Source organism: Chlorocebus sabaeus, chromosome 9, assembly GCF_047675955.1.
Source record: "Chlorocebus sabaeus isolate Y175 chromosome 9, mChlSab1.0.hap1, whole genome shotgun sequence".
In the NCBI taxonomy this organism is placed as follows: domain Eukaryota; kingdom Metazoa; phylum Chordata; class Mammalia; order Primates; family Cercopithecidae; genus Chlorocebus; species Chlorocebus sabaeus.
Window position 1 is genome coordinate 99,771,321 of NC_132912.1, and position 25,790 is coordinate 99,797,110.

A 25,790-nucleotide genomic window follows, 5' to 3' on the forward strand; every position below is an offset into this window, starting at 1 on the left:
CCCAGTGGCAGGGGGAGATGGAGTCTTGTCACAGAGGACCCACCCTCACCAGCAACAGCACTTCCAAGGCCAAGTGTCAGCCCCTTCCCGACCTCTCCAGCGACTCAGCTGCACCCTCCCTGTTCTCCCAGGACCCGCTACCACGTGGCTGAGCTCCACAGACTCCCCCACTCCTCTTTCCCCAGCCTCCCCGTCCTCAGCAGGGCTAGTGCCCCCTGCTCAGTGGGTGCCTTGACCTCAGGTCAGCCCCCAGCTTCCCAGCTCCCACCATGCCTCACTGCTGGCCCAAAACACTCCCTTTGGGCTACTGTCTGCCTATCAAATAAATGAAGGACACTCCAGTAGTCCTTTCTAGTAATGGCCTTGCTCTCTGTCCTACAGGCCTCCTGATCCCCCGACACCAAACTCACCTCACCAAGCACTTCCCTGCCTTCACACCCGTGGATTCCAGAATACTGTCTCCTTTTTCCCAGCATGGTCCAGCCAGCTCACCTCCTCCAGGAAGCCTCCAGAGAGCACTCCAGCCCTCATTGAGCAGTCCCCTTGTCTGATCTCCTTCTAAACTCCTAACTCTGAAGCTCAATCATGCAACCTGGCAGATGGGTGCTCTTGCCTGGGTTTTTTACTCATTTCCTTGTCCAGTGTTTTTCGGGCTATAAGAAATGCTTTCAAGCCCAGTACGTACACACATACACACACACACACACACACACACACACACACTCGAAACCAGATTCATACAACAATACTGATTATCCTTATTATATGAGATGGCATGTTGCTCTCTGATACTTTGTTTCATCTTTTAATGTTAGTCTTGACATTAATATTAAACAGGGGCTGGGGCTCCCTTTATATCCAATTGATCACAATCTACTAATGAGTCTGGAGTTACAGTCTGAAAAATGTTATAGTAGCTAAGCCACCACTTACTCGTTCATTCATTTAATGACTATATACGGGATATATGTCTTGGGTTGCTGGTAATGCCAGGCACAGCTGAGCATGTCAGTTCTATCTTTCTACTAGGACAGGCAGTTAAGAGAACATGCACCCAACACTCCACTGTGTGCCACAGCCCCGGGTCTGGAGCTAAGCACAATGCTTACCCCTGGTGATTGAGGGACTGTGCTAGCAGCTCCAGGCTGGACAACGTGCAGTCCTGCCTTATCCCACCCTCCAAGGAGGGTGCATGCTGCCCAATCTACCACTGCTGATTGGTCTGCCCGCCAAGCCCCACCCCTGGGAGCCCCCGCAGGAGTACAGTGTCCGTCCACCATTTGGATGGAGGCTCTTGTAGACCCATCGACCGTGGAACCAGGCCTCAACAATCCTGGACTCTTGCTTCCTGTCATGGGCCTCAGGCTGCTCCAGTTAGACAGGGGGCTCCTGGGGGACTCCATCCGAGTCCCTGGGCTTGGGTCCCTCAGCCACAAGCCCCAGGAAACTCTGCCCTGACCACCCCTTGCTGGCCTGACTGGTGGAATGGGGAGGTCCCAGAAATGAGACTATGTTTGCAAAACTGCAGTGGGAAGCATCATTTTAAAAATGTGTGACCTTTATGAAGCAGTCTTTAAGTAACAAACACTTTCACATATGCCGATAACAACCATGATGAAAATACAGACCAACAACTTTTACCCAAACCTCCTGGGACAGACAGGTTTTGGAATTCAACACTTTTTAGATTTTGGTAAGGTCAGACAATGCATATTACACAACCTACTGGTAGGAGCTGAGGCAACCTCATCATCAGACTTACTCACATTTCTGCCACAAAATCTACGCATGTTCACATTACATGGGATGAATAACAACAAAAAGCAATCTCATACCAGTGCAGGGCAGCTTTTGTTACCAAATATGTCCAGGTCAGATAAGATTTGGCCATGAGATGGGATGCTTTCCAGAACTTTGTGGATTTTGTAATTGGGGATAAGAAATGGTGGATCTGGAATAATAGCCTGGAGCACTTAACAGATGCCAGACCTGGAGCTAAGTGCTTTCCATGCATTTTCTCATCTTACCCTTGCAGCCACCCCAGGAGGAAGCTACTGTTGCGCCCAGTTTACAGATGAGAAAACAAGCTCAGAGCAGGCAAGTGACACATTCAGGGTCAGGCTGCTAACCTAGGTCTCTGTGGCCACAAAGCTGGGCACATCACTCCTCTACCCCAACCCCGCATGGATTCCCAGGAACCCTGTGGAGCTGAGACCAGACTCACTGGATAAATGAGGAAATGAGGGTGGGGTGCGGAGCCCAGACTGGAATCCAGTCTGACTCAGGGGCCCGAGCTCCTCCCTGGCCCTGGAAAGGGGCAACACTGACCTGGGCCCGTCCGGGGTGCCCACACACTGGGCCTCGTGTTGACACGGGTTCAGATCCGGAGAGCACAAGTCCACCAGCTGTTCACAGGCCCTTCCTGGGGAAAGAACGAGCAAGGGGCAGGAAAGAAGCTGCTCTCCTGAGCTCTGCTGGGTGGCCAGACCCACAGGAATCCTCCTGCAGACACTGAGGCAGGGACCTCCTTCCACTCCTGGGCCTGGGGGTTCAGGGCTGTGTCTGTCCCCCACCTCCCCCAGACACTGCTGCCCTGGCGCGCTTACCCTCATACTGCAGGGGGCACTGGCAGGTGTAGTTGCCTACGCCGTCCACACAGACACCCCCATTGGCACAGGCGTGATCCACACAGTCATCCGTGTTCACCCCACAGGTTGGTCCTTCAAAGCCGGTGGGACAGGAGCACCTGTGCGGGGAATGGGAGGATGGAGAGACAGCCCTCCTGAAACACTGGTGGAAGCCTGTGGCTACCAGTCAATATCACCATTCCACAGAGTTAGGGTCCCTACTCCGGGTCAGGCCCTTGCCAGGTGCTGGGCAGGGTTAGAGGTGACCAAGACTGACCCTGCCCTCATGGGATTCACTCCCAGTCTAGTGGGGAGGCTAGAGGAGCTGGGTGGCGAGAGGAGAGGTGGTGAGGACCAGGATGGTGTAAGCACTGAAGCCAGGGAGGTGGTACAGAGGGGCAGGAGACACCTGGCTCCTCCTTGGCACAGAGTGATAAGGGCAGGCTTCCTGGAGGACGTGATGAATTAACCAAGGACCCTGAGAAGGGAGAGCAGGAAGGGGAGGAAGGTGACTGGGGCAGAGGTGTGCATCAAAGCCTGGAGTGGCCAGGCGCGGTGGCTCATGCCTGTAATCCCGGCACTTTGGGAGGCCAAGGCAGGTGGACCACCTGAGGTCAGAAGTTGGAGACCAGCCTGGCCAACATGGTGAAACTCTGTCTCTACTAAATTACAAAAATTAGCTGGACATGGTGGCATGTGCCTGTAATCCCAGCTACTCAGGAGGCTGAGGTAGGGGAATTGCTTGAACCTGTGAGGCGGAGGTTACAGTGAGCCAAGATCACGCCACTGCACTCCAGCCTGGGAGACAGAGCAAGACTCTGTCTCAAAAAAAAAAGCCTGGAGTGGAAGGGAACCCCACAGCCAGTCTTCTCCAGGGGCCCTGCCCATCCACACAGTCCAATACTTCAGGAGCACAGACTTCAGGCACGGTGAGCAAAGGGCTGCAGTGAGCAGGAGCCTGGTCATGAGGGGCCCTGGGGATCAGTGACCTTCAAACCAGGATACACCTTCCCCTGGGGCAGCCAAGGTTTCCAAGGGGTGTGCGGATCAGAGAGAGGTCCAAGAAATTAATTTCCAGATCTTCAAATATCTGCACGAGCTCCTCCCTAAACTCTAAAATGGTGGCATCTGTCCTAGCCCCAGCCCCCACAGACTGGGGGGTGATGGGACAAGCCCTACAGGTAGAAAGGTGGGCATGCTTCCAGGCACCAAATAAAGGGGCAGTTAGGAATCCTGATGTTTAGAAAGTGAATAAATACATGCAATCTAAGTCAAGAGGTTTCCAGTTCTGTGCACTGGAAATAATTGAAGGAAGGCCTCATGGAACTGTCAGCTGATAGAACATTAAAAATAATCTTGATGACAGGTCACTGTGGAGATTTGGCATATAAACTGGGAGGGCTTTCAAAGAATTAAGTGACATGGCTATAATAAAACTCCTAATCTCACCAGTTTATTTACATGAACAAACTTTCCCAGCATTTATAAAACAAAATGAAAACAAAACGAAACAGGAGAAGATCAACCGCTGTGTCCTCTCTCATTCGGCAACATGCACCCATATGCCAGCTGAGAGAAGAAAAGAACGAAAAAGCACCCCATCCATCTCATTAAGAGAGAGACACTCTAATAAAATTTTCCTTCTATGTGTAATAATCTTCAACCCAATTCCATAATACAGTTATGTTGTTTCAAATTATTGTAGGGATAACTCACTGCCAAAGAAACTTTAAATCAGAAGCTTATAGTGATGAGAAATAAGGAAAAAACTTTAAGTTTTACCTTACGTGTACCCATGTTGGGGACAGAGTACTCAAGAAAAGACTCTAGCATAAAAATATATTCGGTTAGGAAAAAAAGACAGGAGGGTAAGGAGTAACATAAAATACTAGTTAGAGGAGAAAAAAGAACGAGGTAAAATGTTCAACTGTTAAAGAAGAACTTGTTTGTGTCATTTTAAAATGGTGTCCAATTGGCCAGGTGTGGTGGCGCATGCCTGTAATTCCAGCACTTTGGGAGGCCAAGGTGGTTGGATCTCCTGAGGAGTTCGAGACCAGCCTGGCCAACATGGTGAAAACCCATCTCTACTAAAAATACAAAAATTAGCCGGGTGTGGTGGTACATGCCTGTAGTCCCAGCTACTTGGGAGGCTGAGGCAGGAGAATTACTTGAACCCAGGAGGCGGAGGTTGCAGTGAGTCGAGATCTTGCCACTGCACTCCAGCCTGGGTGACAGAGCAAGACTGTTTCAAAAAAAAAAAAAAAAAATAGTGTCAAAATGATATGCTGTTTAGATTGCATTAGAGAATGATAAAAGAGTGATTTAATGTCATATTTTTAAAACTTAATTTTTTTTTATTTTAGAGACAGTTTCACTGTGTTGCCCAGACTGGAGTACAGTGGTGTGATCATACCTCACTGCAGCCTCGACCTCCTGAGCTCAAGCGATCCTCCCTCCTCAGCCTCCTGAGAAGCTGGGACTACAGGCACTCGCCATTACACCTGGCTAATTCTTAATTGTCTGTAGAGATGGGATTTGCCATGGGGATTTTGCCATGTTCCCCGGGCTGGTCTCCAACTACTGGTCTTAAGGCCTTTCCACCTCAGCCTCCCAAATAAAGCGATAGTTTTATTTTTAAATGTTAACAATATTTACAATATCTGGAAAATTACCTCCTTTGCAATGAAAAACTTACAATGAAAATTTTAGCTGTCAATCTAAGGATGTGTGAGGGAGTGTTTAGTTTTTAGAATGTGTTTGGGGAGTCTGTGAGTAAAAAGACACTATTGTAGGAAATGGTCTGCGGTTAAATTTTTTTCCCTGAAGGCTGGAGGGGACCAGCAGCAGGGTTTTAAGCTGGGGTGACAGGGTCAGCTTCGCATTTCAGAAAGTGGCCTGTGGTAGGAGCTGGGCAGGATAGTGGGAGTGGACACAGGTCAGAAGATAACAGGCGCCCCAGAGAGCCTCGGGGTTGAGGGGTAACTCGTGGAGGCACCCCCTTTCCACCTGGAAAGCCCACTCCCCCAGCCCCCAGTCTGTAAGGCAGTGAGGTGAGGGGTGCCCCATCTCCCCATCTCAGGGTGAAGAGGGTGTCCTTTCAGCCCCCAGCTGAAGCATCTCAGGAATGAGGAGGGCGCACCCAGGGAGCTGCTCACCGAAGCCCGGAGGAAACTAGGCGCAGAGTGTAAGGACGCCGTTTCCAAGGCAACCGGGGGAAGAGAGGCCATTTAGTGATTCATTTTTACATCTGGTAATTTGGGTATGCAGAGGCAGGCTCAGCCATTTCTGCCCCCAGATTCAACATCATTTTCTGAAGAGCCAACGTATTGCGCCAGCAATTTACTTTCAGCAACTAAATACTATGTATTCCTCAGAAAAGCTCTGGGAGGGTGGGGTTCGTTGGGCAGTCCTGGGGGAAGCAGCCAGTGGGAGGGGCTTGTGTTGTGATGTCAGCTCTGGAAGGACTTAAGAGATGGGGTCATTAGGGCTGGCCCCTTCACTGAACAGCAGAAAATGGGCTGCTCAGGGCAGGGTCAGAGGGCTATCCCCTCCCACAGTGCCCAGTGTGACTCATGAGATGGGGGAACCCCAGAGAAAGCAAACAGCCCTTGGCTCCCACCTCTGGGCAGGCCTCACCCACCCAGTGGCAGCCCCAGCTGTGTCTCAGGGGCTCAGGGTGGCAGCTTGAGGGGGCTGGCCAGGTCCCTGCCTGCAGGCAGCACTGTCAGGAGCAGACTGTTCGAGGGAGATTGGAGGCTTTGGGATGAATTGAAATTTTCTTTTCTTTCTTTTTTTTTTTTTGGAGACAGAGTTTCAGCTCATTGCAACCTTCGCCTTCCAGTTTCAAGCGATTGTCGACTCACCCTCCCGAGTAGCTGGGATTACAGGTGCCCACCACCATACCCAGCTAATTTTTGTATTTTTAGGACAGATGGGGTTTCACTATGTTGGCCAGGCTGGTCTCAAACTCCCGACCTCGTGATCCACCCACCTCAGGCTTCCAAAGTGTTGGGATTACAGGCGTGAGCCACTGCGCCTAGCCTGAATGGAAATTTATAGGAATTTCAAACATCCCTGCTGTGGTCCTTGGCACTGCACTGTGTATGATTTGGCCATGGATTCCCAGTGCCTTCAAAAAGGCCCCCATGGCACCTGGCAGGAGCAGGAAGAAGGCCTGGAGCAGGAGGCAGCAGAGCCCACTCCAAGCCCTGGTCAACCCTGGAGCTGGGGAGCTGTATGGCTCAGGCATCTACTGGTCTCTCTGTGCTCCCACCGCATCTGGGCAAGGAAGGGGTTGGCCCAGTGAGCTTGGAGAGCCCTCTGGTTATGATTTGGAGTACATGCCTGCCCCCCACCATGCGCCTCCACCTCCCCCCAGGGCACAGAAGGTCTGGGCCATCCCTGAGGGAGAGGAGGGCCCTGAAGCACAGGTGCTGGACCCATCAGCACTCACCAGGCTCCTGCCCCTCCAGGTAACTCACATGAACGGGGCATCCTTGCCCTCCTGTGCATGGCAGGTGCCCCCGTTTTCACAGGGGCCACTGGAACAGCTGTCCAGGGACACCTCACAGTCTCGGCCCTGGGGGGAAAGTCAGTGATGGGGACCCCAGGGAGACCCGGGAGTTAGTATGAGCCCACAGCCAGCCAGACCCTCAGCAGCTCAGCCTCTCCCTGTCCCAGGAGTTACTTGTTTTCATTCATTCATTCGTCCACTCCATTAATTAATTCTTTCATTCATTCATATGTTAAGTCATTGATTACTGGTTCACTCAAGCATCTGCTCTGAGTCAGGCGGTGCTCTGGGCCCTGGGGACAGCCCTGCAGTGCACAAGAGGAGCCCTCCTCCTCCCCAGCATCTGCCTCCACTCACCTGATAGCCGCTGGGGCAGGCACACCTGTACACCTCAAGGGGGTCGTTGTGGCAGATGCCCTGGTTCTGGCACGGACTAGACAAGCAGGGATCACACTTGGCCTGGACAGCCAGAGTTGGGGGACCTGCAGCAAGGGGAGGATGTTAGTGCAAGGGGAGGGGTGGGCAGCACAGGGTTGGGCACACAGCGGGCGCTGTGCATCGTGGTCATTAGGGCCGCACGATCCATGTAAGAAGGGCACAGTTGCTACCATTGAAGTCAGCCAGCCCTTCCTCTTTCCCCTCGTGCCCTTCTGAGGCAATGACCCTAGCCTGACACCTGCTGACTAGGAGGACAGAAGGTGGCCACCTTGGCAGAGGAGACGGTGACTCTGTGAGCACCGTGCCCAAGCTCGGCTCTGCAGGTTGGCCACACCAGGGAGCAGGAGTTGTTCCCCTCCACACCTGAGCCAGGGAGGATCATTTTCCCCCACCTCCCTGCTACAGCAGGCCCTCCAGCATCTCCAGGATGCACTGGTTGTAGAGGTAACCAGAGGAGCCGAGAGCCAGGCCACCTGGGACGCCACTCGTGAGTGCAGCAGGATCTCAGGAGACTAAATAGGAAGAACAGTGAACTCAGGCTTCCCTGGAAGATGCCTTCTAGAAGGGGTGGAATATTGCTCCTGCTGAAGAGGCATGAGCATGAACAGAAATACAAACTTTTCAGCAGTGACTAGGACACATGACAGACTTCTGGGGTAAAGATGGGGTTCTGTTTCCTTTTTTTCCCTTTATTTTTATTTATTTATTTTTTTAGACAATGTCTTACTCTGTCACCCAGGCTGCAATACACTGGCGCAAACATGGCTCACTGCAGCTTCAACGACCTGGGCTCAAGCAATCTTTCCATCTCCATCCAGTAGCTGGGACTACAGGCACACACCACCATGCCCAGCCAATTAAAAACAATTTTTTTGTAGCGATAGGGTCTCTCCACGTTGCCCAGGCTGGTCTCGAACTCTTGGGCTCGAGCGACCCTCCCACCTCAGCCTCCTAGAATGCTAGGATTACCGGTGTGAGCCACCATGCCCAGCTGGGGTTCTGTTTCTTGAACCCAGGTGCGGGTTACCTGGGTGAGTTCAGCTTGTGAAATTTCAGCAACCCATTCACTCATGATCTGTGTACTTTAATGTGTGTTCTCTTTCAATAAAAATAATAAAACAAAACAAAACCCCTTCTCACCAGCACCAATCCCACCCCATTAAATAAACACAGAGCAAATGTTTCAGCATAAATTGACTTGCTCCCAACAGCCAAGCCGCAGATCAGGCCCCTCTGAGCCGTTAGGCTGTGACAGCATCCTGCGTGCAGGGTGGCCCAGGGCCTCCTCATTAACCTACAGCTGTCAGCTTCATTTCCGACGGCGGCCTCTGAGCTTGCAGAGGGCAGGGGCCGTGCTCCACGGCCTCCAGTGTCTTCCCCCCCGCTGTACCCCTGCACATAAAGCCCAGCCCCGGCGGCCACTCAGCCACCTGTCTGTGCTCAGCAGGGCTTCTGGGGCTTGGGCCGTCACTCAATCCCTGAATGAGTATTTACACATGCCCACAGTGGAGCGTCCCAGGGCAAAGCCGGAACCAGCCTCCAGTGACACTCGGGCTCTGCATTTCTGTGAACGTCTGGAGAGTGGCTGCTGGGTCCCCCGCTCCACCAGGGACTGAGAGAGGTCTAAGTTAACTGCTGAACACAATTCCCACCAAAGGGAGGTCTGAGCGCATGCTCTGCTGCGAGGCTCGGAGCTCCCAGAAACACCGCTGCTATTTTTATTTTCCTTATGTAACCACAGGGAGGGATTACAGCCCTGACGGCCTGAGATTTTTCTGCCTGGCTCTTTTTGTCCATGATATGTCAGGACTGGAAGGCAGTCATCAAGCCGCAGGTGGCTTGTTCCTGTCCCCTGACTCCCTGCCCAGCAGTTGCCACAGGGACACAGGCATGTTAGGAAGGCCCTGCAGTGTTGGGCCAGTTCCGTGGGCCCCCAGCAGCAGGGGCCGCGCTCCTAGGCTCACCTTGGCATTCAAACTTCTTGGCAGGCGTGGTGAGGAGTAGCTTGCCCTCCATGTCCAGGGGCCCAGCACAGCGGGCAATGCCCGGTTCCTTGTAGCCAGTCTTCACCCAGCTGGACAGCCAGCGGAGGTGGCAGTCACAATATAGGGGGTTGGCACCAATGGCCCTGAGCAGAAAGCAGAGAGAAGCAGGTATTACAGCTTCATGGGGTCCCTCGCCCATTGGAAACCTAGAGTCCCAGGCACTGCACCAGGGACTGGCAAAAATCTTAGCCTCCATTTTGTGAGCATTTACTGTGTAGCGAGTGCTGTTTCTCTTTTTTTTTTTTTTTTTTTTTTTTTTTTTTTTTTTTTTTGAGATGGAGTGTCGCTCTGTCACCCAGGCTGGAGTGCAGTGGCGCAATCTCAGCTCACTGCAACCTCCACCTCCCAGGTTCAAGCAGTTCTCCTGTCTCAGCCTCCCAAGTAGCTGGGATTACAGGCACACACCGCCAAGCCCAGCTAATTTTTATATTTTTAGTAGAGACGGGGTTTCGCCATATTGATCAGGCTGGTCTCGAACTCCTGAACTCAGGTTATCCACTCACCTCAGCCTCCCAAAGTGCTGGGATTACAGGTGTGAGCCACTGCACCCGGCTGCCAGTGCTGTTTCAAGCACTGCATATGCATTGTCTCACTTAGTCATCCCCACACACTACTATCCCCATTTTACATGTGCAGAAACTGAGGCTCAAAAAGACTGAGGAATTTGCCTAAGATCACACAGAGAAGCAGGGAGCTGCTGGGGCCATGCTGTTGGGGCCGGAGCCTACAAATGCACTGCCTCTAATGTGCATGGGGAGAAAGCAACCCACATCGACCGCTGCAATGAGACAGCTGCTTTTCCTGTGTTTGTGCACCGAATCATCTCATCAGCTCCACTGCACAAGTTTTCTCCTCTCCATCTCAAAGACATGGGCACCGAGCCTCCTATGGAATAAGTAATTTCCCTGGGGTCACACAACGAGCGAAGGGCAGCCCCTGGATCCAGATGCGCCACTGTCTGCCTCCGAAGCCCATGCTCTTTTATTTTTCTTTTCATTTTTAATTAAACAGAACACATGAGTGCATTCTCATCGTCAGCCACTTTCAAACATCGCAGACAGTGTTCGCCCTGCACAACACTGTGAATGATTAAATGCCACTGAGTTGCACACTTTTTAAAAAACGGCTAATTCGATATGATGTGAATTTCACCTCCATTTTTTTGAAGGCACATTCCTGTGTTACTGATGGGGGTGCAAAATGGTAGAGCGCCCGTGGAGGGGAATTGTGTGATGCTTATCATATGACTCGTGCACTTGCCTTCTGATCCAGCCATTGTTTCTGAGCGTTTACCTGCAGGCACACATAAAGACATCTGTGCAACAGTCTTATTTGTAATGGAAAGACTGGAAATCCCATGTTCATCAATGGGGACTAGTTATATAAATTGTGATACATTCACATTAAAAAAAAAAAGTCTGCACCCCACTGTCACTGCCCTCCACAAAGGGGCACACAGTCACAGGGTCACCATGCTCGGATGTGTAGCCTTCCAGGCCTTTCCACACGTACACACAGGGTTCCTCCTTACAAATCACATCACTACTGAGCAGCTTGCTCCTTGTCACTAAACAGCACGTCTCTGAAATCTTCCCGGTCAGCATATAAGCATCTATCTCATTGTGTCCAACTGTTCTGCAATATCCCAGAGCGGATACCCCATGGTACAGTGGACAGCGTCCCTGTTGCTGGACATTCTGGTTCTTTCCAATGGCAGTGAACACACATAATACGTGCCTCTTTGGGTTTTTTGTTTTTTGTTTTTTTTTTGAGACAGGGTCTCACTCTGTGGCCCAGACTGCAGTGCAGTGGTATGATCTCAGCTCACCGCAACCTCTGCTTCCCAGGTTCGAGTGATTCTTGTACCTTATTCTACTGCGTAGCTGGGATTACAGGCATGCACTACCACGCCCACCTAATTTTTTTTTTTTGTATTTTTAGTAGAGACGGGGGTGTCGCCATGTTGGCCAGGCTGGTCTCAAACTCCTGGCCTCAAGTGATCCGTCCACCTCAGCCTCCCAAAGTGCTGAGATTACAGGTGTAAGCCACTACGCCTGGCTCCTCTTTGGGTGGTGTATTTCTCTAGAACAGAAGACTAGGAGTAGGATTTGGGGGGCAGAGGAAGCACATGTAATATGCTAATAGCCCACCCCCACCCACAAAGGTTGCATCCACTTACACTGGCCATCAGTACAAGGCTGGGCCTGCTCTCATGCCTGCACCAACATACTGCCAACCCCTTTGTTTCTTACCAATCTGATGGGCAAGCTCAGAATCTCTCCACTAAACCACATGAGAGACTTAGAGATGGACAAAACATAGATTTGAGGGTAAGAAAGAGCCAGAGTTCTGGCTGGGCGCAGTAGCTCATGACTGTAATTGCAGCACTTTGGGAAGCTGAGGCAGGTGGATCACCTCAGGTCAGGGGTTCCAGACCAGCCTGGCCAAAATGGTGAAACCCCATCTCTACTAAAAGTACAAAAATTAGCCAGGCATGGTGACGCATGCCTGTAGTCCCAGCTACTCGGGAGGCTGAGGCAGGAGAATCACTTGAATACAAGAGGCGGAGGCTGCAGTGAGTTGAGATCGTGATACGGCACTCCAGCCTGGGCGACAAGACTGAAACTCAGTCGAAAAAGAAAAAGAAAAGAAAGAGAGAGAAAGAGAGGAAGGAAGGAAGGGAGGGAGGGAAAGAGGGAAGGAAAGGTGGGCCAGAGTTCTCTGACTCAGCAAATAGGAAAATCAACGCCTTATGCCTAAAGTTCATTGATATCAACATTATGTTGAAAATATAAGGCTAAATAACGTGAATGAGAATGGGCACATTGACTAAGGAACCAATGGATGCCCTGCCATTTTCCACCTGTTTCTGGGCAGGACAGAGGAAGCAGTTCCCCTTGAGACCTGTACAGCCTGATTAAAGCAGCAGTGGCTCTGAGCAGGAATTCCCCAGAATAGCTCAGCTGATGATTCACTATCTTATAAAGCAGGCTGAACAAGACCGGGACTCCGGCCCCCACGCAGCTGCCCCATGCCTGGATGACCTTGAGTGGCTCCCTTAATATCTCTGGGGGTCACTTCATGTTTCAGTAAAGAGCCTGCAACCTAGAGGGAGAAGACAGACAAGCACGCATGACCTAAAAGAGGTGCCGAGGGAAAACACAGCTCAGAAAAGAGAGCAGGTTTGACTTTGGCATGTGTTTCATTTTTTCTTTCCTTATTTGCTGACAGTATCCATCCTGGCTAATGGGATGGGTGATTTTTTTCTGAAGTTCCAGTGTGTTTAGAAAAACAAAGACTTTTTAAGATAACAGGAATTCAAAAATTGTGGTATATTTAAAATGTTTGCACTCACCAGATTAGTATTTTTATACTAATAAAAAGTGTGATGTCACAAAAGTATGTGATTCAAAAGATAAATACACAATTTATTTAAAAGTATATTTTGGCCGGGCTCGGTGGCTGACGTCTGTAATCCCAGCACTTTGGGAGGCCGAGGAGGGCGGATCATGAGGTCAGGAGATCGAGACCATCCTGGCTAACACACTGAAATCCCGTCTCTACTAAAAATACAAAAAATTAGCCGGGCGTGGTAGCAGGCACCTGTAGTCCCAGCTACTCAGGAGGCTGAGGCAGGAGAATGGCATGAACCCAGGAGGTGGGGCTTACAGTGAGCCGAGACTGTGCCACTGCACTCCAGCCTGGGCGACAGAGCAAGACTCCATCTCAAAAAAAAAAAAAGGTTTTTTTTATAGCACACGATAAGGAGTGTGACCTAACAATGAGCCACAAGTTGAAAGATGATTGGGAATGCCTTATTTCCGTCCTGTAGCTCATTTAGAGAAAAATGCCAAAAAGATGAAATCTGAGGCCATGTGAATGAGAGGGCCTGTGATGTGGCTTACAGTCCCTCCATAAACGGCAGCAAAGTGACACCTGAGATGTAAGTGCTCCTTCTCCTCTCTCCATCTTAAAAAAAATATGGGTGCAGGCCAGGAGTGACGGTTCACGCCTGTAATCCCAGCACTTTGGGAGGCTAAGGCAGGCAGATCACCTGAGGTTAGGCATTCAAGACCAGCCTGGCCAACATGGCGAAACCCCATCTCTACTAAAAATACAAAAATTAGCTGGGTGCACTGGCAGGCACCTGTAATACCAGCTACTCTACTCGGGAGGCTGAGGCAGGAGAATCGCTTGAACCCAGGAGGCGGAGTAGTGAGCCAAGATCAAGCCACTGCACTCCAGCCTAGGCAAAAAGAGTGAGATTCCATCTCAAAAAACAAACAAAAAACAACAACAAAAAAATATGGGTGCAAAGTCACATCTAAAGCTATTCAAAAATATGAATTCTGGATTGGCCCACACTTGCTTTTCTTTGTTTCTATACTGAATAGACTCTGAGCCACACCTGAATTCAACATTACAAGCTTTCATTTATCCAAAGGCTGGGCTTTCGTGGCTGAGGACTGCCTTGCCCTCTCTTCGGTAGTACTTGTAGTTTGTATTCACCTGGGGACTATTTCTCCTGACGAAAACTCCTGTGAACTCAGTGGGGAGTGGACAGCCAAGGCCTGACTGAGATGTATTTGGTGGGCAGGGACTGGGGAGGCAGACACCGCAGCCAGGCCACCTCAGTCCAAAAGGACTGTGGATTCAGGTTTATACCCCAGCCAAAGTATAAATAACCCTGTGTTGTTGATCTCTGGCATAATATGGAAATAGTTGAAACAGTAGCTATTTGATCTGTTCATGCCAAGGCCCTACCCGGCTCCTATTTGTGTAACCTGGACTGAAATAGCCTCCCCTGGCTATCTCACAAGTCGCAGAGCCATCCATCCCACTCCTAGGTGATCAATCTGTGAGCATTACTGTCATTTGCGGGCAGAAACCACTAAATCCCCAGCTGTGTCAGGCACTAGCAGGCACCAGTCAATGTTTGGTGAATGAATGAATGCCTGTCTAAAAGCATGAGAAAAGCACAACATCTCAGTGCAAAGGAAATTCAAAAAGAAAAGAACCATCTATCATCCCATAAATGCAACTGATTTGATTTTAGTGTATTCCCTTTCATTTCCTGTGTGTATGTTTGTACATCACAATGTACAGTCTACTTTATTCTGGGTTTTCATCAAATAATAAGTTATAGTGTTGGCCAGGCATGGTGGCTCATGCCTGTAATCCCAGCATTTTGGGAGGCTGAGGCGGGTGGATCACCTGAGGTCATGAGTTTGGGACCAGCCTGGCTAACATGGTGAAACCCCATCTCTACCAAAAATACAAAACTTAGCCAGGCATAGTGGCAGGCACCTGTAATCCCAGCTACTCAGGAGGCTGAGGCAGGAGAATTGGTTGAACCTGGGAGGCGGAGGTTGCAGTGAGCCAAGATCACGCCACTGCACTCCAGCCTGGGCAACAAGAGCGAGACTCCATCTCTAAATAAATAAATAAATAAATAAATAAATGTGTTGTCATTATTAATTACTTGCTATTCTGTCATATGGACATGCCATAATTTACTTGCTCCTTCCATATTTCCTTTCATGCCAAATTCTTAATGAATTTGGACATCTAGCTTTCCAGCCTACAGCAAATTAGAGGCAACAAAATGCCAGATTATAGCAACAAAGACAGACACTGGGGAACCCTAGCCTGGGACATGGTGCATAGTAGATATTTGCTGATGGCTGACTGGATGGATAGACGGAAGATGAGTTAACTGCGAAGTAAATAGCAGCAGATGATTGTGCAGGGCATTGAAGTGCAGCACAGTGAAGAGTGCTCACAATCGTTACAGCTTGTTTGAACCATGTGAGACCTTAGAAATCACCTTTGTGCATGTGAGAAAAGAGGCCTCAAGAGAAGAATAAATTGTCTGAAAGCCCATTGCAAGTTGATGGCAGAACAAGAACCTAAAGCCCCAAGTCCTGATTAGTCTAGAGTTCGAGGGTTTTAAATATGATGACTTCCCCTCTTCCACACACCCCTCCTCCACACTGTGAGTGGACAGGAGAGGCCCTGGCCAGAGTCGGATCAGGAACAGGGCTTCTCAGTAACATCAGCACCTTCGGGAACCAGGAACACTGGATGGTAACTCCTGGCTGTCCCTCAATTATCACTTGTCATAGAGCGGTGTGCGAGGGCCTCCCTTCAAATTGTATACAGCTTTCATGAAGCCCGGAGTGAATGCAGTGGGTCTATGTCATCTTTTTACCATTCTTCAACTCCTTATAAGTGCTCAAGAATTCTTTCTGGAAGAGTTGCAGGTCTGGAGTGCAGAGGCGACAAACGATGTATGTGTGCACATGACATATATCACATCCATACTACACGTGCATATGTGCACGCACATGAACATGAGTGTACACACATCTTCCAGGCTGCTGCCTGTTTCCATCTTAAACCCTGGGTATAAAGGGCAGAGTTTATCCACAAACTTTCTTGATAACAACTGAAGGTTTCTTTCACACAGATGCTATTTCGTAGAGAAATTAAGCTTAGGTGCAATTAATAAACACATTTAATCAGTAAAACTGATGCCATTTTCTACAAGTACTGCTAACCTGATCTTTACTTACTGGTTAATTTCTTATAAACTAGATCTGGCTTCTGGCCTGATATTACTGTTCTCCTAAAGAAAGTTTTAATTTATAGATGGGTATAGGCTCAAAATTTGTTTTTGCAGCTTTGGTTTTTTTGGTTTGCTCAAAACATATGTTGTTTGCTCACTTCTCATTTGAAAAACAAAACCTGTATATTTTGAGCTGGAGACAAGATGTACTTGGGTATTAATTTGGTTCTCATGAGGAAGGAGAAAAGGTAGCCAACCACGCATCTGCACAGTTAAACCCCGAGTAGAAGAGAAATATTAAGGGCAAATGCAAAGATGGAAAATGTAGACTAGATGCTGCAAAGGCTAAGATGGGCAGTAAAAGTGGACACTCGGCTATGCCCAGGGGTATGCAACAAAAGCTATGTGGTCCCAGGGTAGCAGCAGCCCCTGGTGCCCAGCAGAGACAAACACAAATGCTCTCTGGAGAGGAGCATCTCCAACTTAGCTCTTCAGAATTCCTAAAGATATGTCAGCAAAAATGAGCGTGCAACCAAAAATTACCCAACACAGATGGAAACAAGCCCCGGTGAATTCAAGTCAGTAGGAACAATAAACAACACTGTCCCAACCTGACCTATGTCCAGAGGCACCACCTCCAGCAGGGCTCACTCCTGCCTCCTCCCATCCCACTCACCCTCTGTATGTCACCATGGGCTTTCCAGGAGTTTGCTGAAACTCAATTCCCCACAATTCCCCTTCTGTATACAATGAAGTGCAAACTCCTTAGCAGGCACAAATGGTCCTTCACAACAGAATTCCAATGTCCCTTTCCAGATTCATCTCCTCCCACCCCACATTCCTTCCCCAACCAAACACCTTTATCCTATGCTGGACAACACAGCATCCCTGAACATCCCATTTTTTCGTGTTCACGCCTTTGCACATGCTGCTCCCTCTTCCTGGGAAGCCCTTCCTCACTTTCTCCAACTGGCCAACTCTAGTTCCTTTCCAATGACAGCATAAATGGTACCTCCTCTGTGAAGCCCCTTGGACTTGCTCAGAGTTAGTCACTGCTTCCTTTGAATTATCTTTATAAGATCCCAAATGGTCACAGTGGGCAGAAACCTTGTGTTAGGAAATTCTTCAGCACTGGAGTCACTCTGGTTGCCCAGGATGTATTTATTAAGGCAATAAAGAATAAATAAAGAGCTTTGGAATCAGACACACCTAAATTCAAATCTTAGGGAAGCTGCCTAACTTTTTAGAACCTAGGACTGTAAAATGGAAATAATAAATCAAATCCTACCACCTGGGACAGAGCCCCTTACCCCTCCCACTTCCATGGCAGACATTACAAATCAATCACTGCACCCCTCCCACTGAGTCCAGGTCCAGCCCTGGAATCTTCAGTGTGATCCTCAAGACAGTTCTTGCCAATCATGTGGAGCTGGCGCATAACACAAAACTCACTTCCCATTTCAATCATGGGGTAATCAAGACCTTGTAGATGAAGTAGAGTGCAGTATTTGACTCACGCAGACCCTCAAAGAGCAACACCTATTACTATTTTATCTCCCGATGCTGTTTGATGCACCGCTGATTTAACATGCTTTCTGAAGGGTGGGGAACATTACCATACTAAATATACACTCTGGTTTTAGAGTTTAAAATGCAGAAAAAGTGAACCTTAGAGAAAATCTAGTGAGACTGATGAGTGAATGAACTTCAAGAAGAGTGGCTGGGGGCCCCAGAAGCTCTCCAACCTGGGTATGTCTGCCCACCAGGCCCTTTTAGGGCGTAAGGATGGGGCTGAGAGCAAAAGGAGACAGTTGCACCTGAGGTCCCAGGCACAGTCCACGTGACCACAGTTCTCCTATCCTGCCTTGGCCAGTAGTGCCAAGAGGTGCCAGGAGAGAATGTGTGCCTGCTCAGTGCCCTGCCCAACCTCCAGAATTAGGATGGCCCTGTCACAGCCCAGTGCTTCTTGATTTTGTCTATTTTTTATATGGCAAAATATATATATCACATGAAATTTGCCACTTTCACCATTTTAAGTGTACAATTCAGTAACATTGATTGTATTCACAGTGTTGTACAACATCACCACTACCTATTTCCAAAACGTTTTCATCACCCCAGAAGAACTCTGTGCTTACTGACCACCAACTCCCCATGTCCCCTGCCTCCAGCTGCTGGCATCCACCATTCTTTTTGTCTCTATGAATTTGACTCATATATACGGAATCATATATATGGTACCTCATATATATGGAATCATATAATATTCATCCTCTTGTGTCTGACTTATTTCACCTAACTTAATGCCTTCAAGATTCATCTGTGTGGTAGCACGCATCGGAAATTCATCATTTTTATGGCCAACATCCCATTGTATGTATGTAGTACATTTTGTTTACCATCTGTGGACATAGACTGTTCCCACTTCATTATTATGAATAATGCTGCAGCAAACATTGGTGTACGTGCATCTGTTTCAGTCCCTGCTTTCCATTCTTTTGGATATACCTCTTAGAGTAGATGGCTGGGTTATACGGTAATCCTATATTGAGATTTTTGAGGAATCAAGCCCACCGCTTTTAAAGAATTCTCATAGCACTGCTAGCTAAATGGTTTTGGAAGTAGTTCTATATCGAATTACAGCACGGATTGGGGGCAGTAAATTTCCAGAGCTCATCCCCCACTATGTGAAGTCGGAGGCACAGTACCAGCGGAGCGCTTAAGAGCACTGGCCTAGGAGTCCGAAACCCCACCAGCCCGCAGCTGTGCCGCTTGCAGCGAGCGTCCCACTTTTTCTCCATCCGTTCCCGGGTGTGAAAGATAAGAACCACAGTAGCTATGTGGTAGGACAGCTGTGAGGCGCACATTAGCTGAGGCAGGCAAAGTGCACAGCAGTCGATCAATGGTCATTACAACCTTCACTGCTGCTTGCGAGGAACTGTTCTTCTACTGTATTGCTGTGGCTGATGAACCACTGGACATATAAGAGTCCCAGAAGGTGCACATGGGAAGTTCACAAGCTTAATTTCAATGTAAAAGCAACAAATTCTGACAATCTCAGGAGGTGGGGTCTTCTCAGAAACCAACTCCTGTTGAAATCCAGAGACCCAGAGAAAGGGGCTGGAGTACTCACAGGTGAGACAGGGAGGTCACGTCTACAAAGATGCCCTCTTGGAGGGTGGAGATGTCATTGCCATGGAGAGACCTGAGAAGAAAAGAGGCTGCTGGTGCCTTATCCATGGACAGAGATGGGAGACCCGCTGGAGGGAGAGGCTCAGCCCTCTGCAGAGAGGGGACAGGCCGGGCCTTCCCTCTAGGCCTCTCAGTCAGTGGCCCAAGGGAGATGGCCCCCAGCTCAGAGAACCTGCCCCACTGGCCACAGGGAAGAAACCTTTGAGGTGGACCGCCCTGTCCCCCAGCCCTTCAGAGGACTGAAACACCGCGTTTATATTACAAACAGTACCTGTGCGCCCAGAGCCCTCCCTCTTTTAGCAGAGGAGCCTAAGCGGGAGGCGCTTCTTCTTAGTAAGGAACTTAAGAAGGCCAGCCACAGGTTAGGGCTGGGAGAACATCACCTTGCCCCTGGTGGGCTGACTGAGGCCATCATAATGGACGGATCGAGGGCTTTGATCCCAGGGCAAAACCTCCCAGTGAGAACTCATAGAAGAGGTTCACAAATTCCTTGCAAACATTTTTAAATCTGAACAGAAGTCTCACATGCAAATGAAGGGCCACCTTATTTTGGATGTCCCCCCGCCAACACCACAAACTCATCTTGGGGGTGACAGCAACCCCCATTTCTCAGATCATTTCCTATGCACGCCCTAGCTTCTTGGGAATAAGAGCATCCACAGGAGCTTAAGTGACAGCGCTCTGGACTCCACCACGGCACAGTGTGGGCCCTAGACATGGGAACATTTCTGTCCACCAGGTGGGTGGCGGGACCCTAGGTGGGGTGGATTTCCTGGCAGGATGGCGAGTGAGGAGACTTACAGCAGGCGCAGGGAGCGGAGTCCTTGGAAGGCCAGAGGCGGGATGCACTGCAGGGCATTGTAGCTGAGGATCCTGCGGAGGAAGGAGGCGGAGGAAGGGCACTGTGTTAGTGGCTGGCCCCTGTGGGCACAGCCGCCTCCCAGCAGCCTCCTCGGGCTCTGTGAGGGGAGGCAGAGCAGCTGGCAAGCGCATGGGCTGGGCTGTGCCCTGAGAAGCTGGTGGTCGTGGGCATGCCCCCTAATCCCCTTCTGCCTCAATCAGTTCCCTCGACTGTAAAATAGGGATAAAAATAATGCCAACTCCATAGGGCTGTCCTGGGGGTGAAATCCAGGTGAAGCCCTTAGCACCATGCCTGGCTCCAATCAATCCTCAACAAAGGAGAGTTGCTGTTGTTATGATTGAGAACATTCCCTAAGGGGCTGCCCCAGCAAGGTGCGTAGGCAAGTTCCCTATGAAGGTGACAACCAACCAGGACCTGCCTGCGGGGAGCTCACTGTCTCAGCCGACCACTTCTAGGGTGGACAGGCAAAGTCATCTACAATAATTTACTGTTGAAAAGCTGTGACAGAGAGGAAGGTGCTGTTACTATGCCCGTCTTATAGATGAGGACACTGAGGCCTTGAGAGGTGAAAGAACTTCTCTGGGGTCACATTATTAAGTCATTAAGAAGGGGCCGGAAGCAGTGGCTCACACCTGTAATCCCAGCACTTTGGGAGGCTGAGGTGGGCAGATCACCTGAGGTCAGGAGTTTGAGAACAGCCTGGCCGACATGGCAAAACCCCATCTCTACTAAAAATACAAATATTAGCCAGGCATGGTGGTACACACCTATAATCCCAGCTACTCGGGAGGCTGAGGCAGGGGAATCACTTGAACCTGGGAGGCAGAGGTTGCAGTGAGCCAAAATCATGCCACTGCACTCCAGCCTAGGTGACAGAGAGAGACTCTATCTCAAAAAAAAAAAAAAAAAGTTATTAAGAAGGGATTTTCATTACAGCTTTCAGTTTCCAGAGCCCACAGGCTAAGCCACTGTCCCAAAATGCTTCCAAGTAATCGAATCCATCCAGGGCAGACAGGCAGATGAATAAGGGAATCACACTTGCAACAGCGCCATGCTGGAAACAACCTGCATGTCCCCAGCAGATGGACAGATGAGCAAACTGTGGCACATCCACGCCTGTGCAGGGGAACACTGCTCAGCAATGAAAAAGAGCCACTGGCACACGCACCACCACACCACACTGAACCTCAAAATAATCATGCTGGGTGCAGAAGCCAAGCAAAAACGAGTTTTTCCATTTGTATGTAAAACCCTAGAAAATGCAAACTAACCTATAGTGACAGAAAGCAGAGCAGTGGTTGCCCAGGTCTCAGAGCTGGGAGAGGCAGGAGCAGGGGATTAGCAAGAATAGCACTCTTTTCTTTCTTTCTTTCCTTCCTTCCTTCCTTCCTTCCTTCCTTCCTTCCTTCCTTCCTTCCTTCTTTCCTTCCTTCCTCCCTCCCTCCCTCCCTCCCTTCTTTCCTTTCTTCCTTCCTTTTCTTTTCTTTTCTTTTTTCTTTCTTTTTTTTTTTTTTTTATTTTTTTACAAGGTCTAGCTCTGTCACCTAGGATGGAGTACAGTGGCGTGATCTTGGCTCGTTGCAACCTCTGCCTCCCAGGCTCAAACCATCCTCCCACCTCAGCCTCCCAAGTAGCTGGGGCCACAGATGTGCGCCACCACACCTGGCTAATGTTTTGTATTTTGTATTTTGGCTTGGGCCCACATCCTGCTCCTGGAGAATGGCAGGGTCATGTCCCCTTCCTTTTTTGGGCACTGGCTCTACCGTTCTATCTGTAAAATGAGGTGTGGGGAAGGTGAATGAGATACTTTTACACACCAGGCAAATATAAGGGACACTTGGTAATATGTTCTGATCAATTGCTTGGAATATAATTAAAGCCAGCATTTAAATATCTTAGAATATAGCCACAAAAAATGTTCAGAGGGTCACCGCTCACAACAGTCCAAACTGGAAGCAACCCCAAAATCCTCCACGACTAGAATGGATGAGGAAAGTGTGGCCTGTTCCTCCAAAGGAACACTAGCTAGCAATGAGAGCGAACAGACCACAGCTGCCACGGTGGCATGAATGGATCCCACGGACAATGCTAAGCAAGAGAAGCCAGATACAAAAGACTATTGCCCATATGATTCCACTTGGACAAGGTTAAAAATGGACAAAATTAGACTATATTATTTAGAAATGCATATGTCGATGGTAATGCTGTAAAGAAAATAAAATAAGTGATCCTCATCAAGTCAGGACAGCAGCTGCCTTGGGGCAGGGGAGGAGAGAGCAATAAGGATCAGGAAGAGACAAGATGCTAGCCTGTTCTATTTTTTTTTTTTTTTTTTTTTTTTTTTCCTGAGACACAGTCTCGCTCTGTCACCCAGGCTGGAGTGCAATGGCATGATCTCGGCTCACTGCAATCTCCACCTCCCAGGTTCATGCGATTCTCCTGCCTCAGCCTCCCGAGTAGCTGGGACTACAGGCATGTGCCACCACGCCCGACTACTTTTTGCATTTTTGGTAGAGACGGGGTTTCATCGTGTTGGCCAGGGTGGTCTCGAATTCCTGACCTCAAGTGATTCACCTGCCTCTGCCTCCCAAAGTGCTGGGATTATAGGCGTGAGCCACCGCGCCCAGCCAAGTGTCCCTAATTTTTGACTTGGTATCTACACGTGTGCCAGCTTTATGATCATTTGTGAAACTGTACATTTTTTTTGCACTATTTATTTTTTTGCATTAACATTTTCTGTATATACTATATGTTGTATTTCACAATGAAAGATGTTTTTTGAAAGTCTTTTAGGCTCTCAGGCTGGGCATCCTCTCCAGAGGGCAAGGCGTCTGCAGGTGAGGGATCGCGGTGCAACGTGCAGCACAGGCTGGGGCTTGGGAATGACTCACAACCCAGGCCCCGGGGTGCCCACCCCAGCCCTGCTGGGACTCACAGCGTGGTCAGCTGGCTCATGTTGGTGAAGGAGGAATTGCTTAACGAGCTGATCTTGTTGTTGCTCAGGTCCCTGGAAAAGGCAAAGGCATCATGGTTGAGAAAGAACTCACTCAGCCCTGGCTCACGCTCCTGGGCTTCTTCCCTCCCTCACTCTGCCCAGGGCCATTCACCAGCCAGGTTGGCCAGGGGTGGAGAGGAGCCCTGGTGCAGTGCACAGCCTCAGGTCACAGCGCTTGCTTAGCTACAGCCCTGCGCCGCTCCCTCAACTCCCTCGGGTACACACCAGGCAAATATAAGGGACACTTGGTATATGGAGGCTTGGCGCCTCCATTTCCTGACCCCTGCCCCCACCCCTCTGCAAGCAAAGCCTAGCTCTGCCCCTTTTCACCATGGGAACACTCCCACCAGGGTATCGGTGGTCTCCCGACCAGATCCAGCACTCTCTCCTTTCTCTCCTGCCAGCACCTTAAACGGGCTGGTTCAGAAGCCCTCCCTGCGAGGCAGTCCTATGAGGGAGAGGGCAGCCCCGTTTGACAAAGACCCAGAGCCTCAGCGGGATCCGTGACTCTCGAAGGGTCACCAGCTGGTCAGAGGCAGAGCCAGATTCAAACCCGGTCCACTGGCCCCAAGCCCAGGATGCTGCCGTGGCCTCTCCGCGTCACCTGTGGCATCTGACACAACTGACCGCCCTTCTCCTCTTCTCAAAACTCCTGCCACCCGCTTTCCTCCACTGCTTTCCTCCACTCCCGACTATCTTCGGGGGCCTTTGGCTGTGCCTCCTCAGTCCCTGGTAGAAGCTTCCTTCATACTCAGGCCAGAGGCATAGGGATCGCTAAACCCCATCTATGCCCCTTTTAGTTCAATCTGGGTGCCCTTGGGGATGCCCCTGTGCTGGCAGTGCCCCCCTCCCGTGGCCCCAGCCTGTCCTCTCATGAACTCCTCCTCCTGATGCCCACAGACACTCAGACTCCGTCCACATCTTGTGCTCTCCACCACGCCCCATCCCCCAGGCTCCAGCTCCATAACGCTGCCTGCCCACACGTCCGCCCTCTTATCCCACCCATCTGATCCGCCCCTGGCTGGTGGCCCTGGTCACCTCTCACGACGTGCCCTCCTCCTGAGCCAGCGTCCTCTCTCTCGGGCTCCTGCCTGGATTCTGACCTCGTCTCTCACCCACTGCTTTGCCCTTTTGATCCATCTGCCATGAGGGTGGCACCACAGAATCTCTCTATGACGCAAAGCCAACGAAGCCACTTCCCCACTGAAACCCCACAGTGGTACCCATGTGCCTAGCATGTGGACTCCAGGCCCTCTAGCTGGCCACCTCTTGCTCCTGGGTCTGGTCCCTGCCCCCCGCCCCTCTGCTTCCCGCCCCACAGGCTTCCCAGGCTTAGGATTCACTAAGTTTCTTGAAGTTCTCTGAGCAGACTACACTCTGTGCCCCCAGACAGCTTATTCCCTCTGCCCACCAGTGAACTCAAACTCGTGTTCCAAGATGCCCTCCCCACCAGCCCCCTCCCTGAGTTGATCACATCCTCCTTGAGCCACAGCCCTAATCGGCATTGACCTCTGTTGGAACCCTTATGTGTTCCCTCCCCTCCCCCGCATCCTCCCTAAACCATGACAGTCTGGAGAGGGGGCCATGACTTCGGGGTCTTCACATCTGCCCACTTCATGCACTCAGGAAACATTTAGAAAATGCAGCGATGTGCCCTGCCTTCATCTTCTCCTCCTGAACGTTCCTCTAATCTAATTCCAAATCATTCCACTGTCTTTGGAGATATATATAAGTGCTCTACGGAATGTTCAGCACACTTTGTGGTCATTCCCTGTGATGAGGAGGTGGTGGCACAGCCCCCAAGAGGCAGTTTCACTGGCTCAAAGCACTCTGACACCAGCCACTGAATCACACTACTCCATCCCCTCTCCACCCCTCCCTTTGGAATGTTCAACACACATTGGCCAGGTCATTAAGCAAAAACAGATAAATTGGAGTTTCAAAATCCTGTAAGCCAGAGCCGCCCAAAGTAGCCACTCCTTGAACTAAATTTCACCAACCCACAATAAGAAACTTGGGCCTTGGCTGAGCGCGGTGGCTCACACCTGTAATCCCAGCACTTTGGGAGGCCGAGGCAGGTGGATCACGAGGTCAGGAGATCGAGACCATCCTGGCTAACACGGTGAAACCCCACCTCTACTAAAAATACAAAAAATTAGCCTGGTGTGGCGGCGGGCGCCTGTAGTCCCAGCTATTTGGGAGGCTGAGGCAGGAGAATGGCGTGAACCCGGGAGGTGGAGCTTGCAGTGAGCAGAGATCGTGCCACTGCACTCCAGCCTGGACGACAGAGCGAGACTCCGTCTCAAAAAAAAAAAAAAAAGAAAGAAAAAAGAAACTTGAGCCAAGATCCGGTCACCACACATAGCTTACTTTAGCGAACATTGTTTCAATAGCAAGACTTTCTCAAGGAAGGAAGCAATACATTGATTTAGATTCTGGTGTAAGCACCTTATCTAATTACAAACCCATTACAAACAGTTCTGGGACTGATGTGGGCCCATAGATTGCACTTGGAGTGGCACTGCTCCAAACTACACTAAGATGGAATGT

At 50.0% G+C, this 25,790-nt stretch overlaps 1 protein-coding gene across 2 annotated transcripts in view; it reads right to left on the bottom strand.

The window, feature by feature from the left end:
- Positions 1-25,790, bottom strand: part of SLIT1 (slit guidance ligand 1) — a 185,844-nt gene that overhangs the window by 10,047 nt on the left and 150,007 nt on the right. For both annotated transcript variants that reach the window (XM_007963730.3, XM_073019223.1), the window contains 8 exons: positions 23,181-23,252; positions 20,185-20,256; positions 19,325-19,396; positions 9,543-9,706; positions 7,498-7,622; positions 7,109-7,206; positions 2,607-2,746; positions 2,329-2,422 (listed from right to left, as the gene is read on the bottom strand). In XM_007963730.3, coding sequence (XP_007961921.3) covers positions 2,329-2,422; positions 2,607-2,746; positions 7,109-7,206; positions 7,498-7,622; positions 9,543-9,706; positions 19,325-19,396; positions 20,185-20,256; positions 23,181-23,252 — 837 coding nt within the window. The remainder of the gene's footprint in view (positions 1-2,328; positions 2,423-2,606; positions 2,747-7,108; positions 7,207-7,497; positions 7,623-9,542; positions 9,707-19,324; positions 19,397-20,184; positions 20,257-23,180; positions 23,253-25,790) is intronic.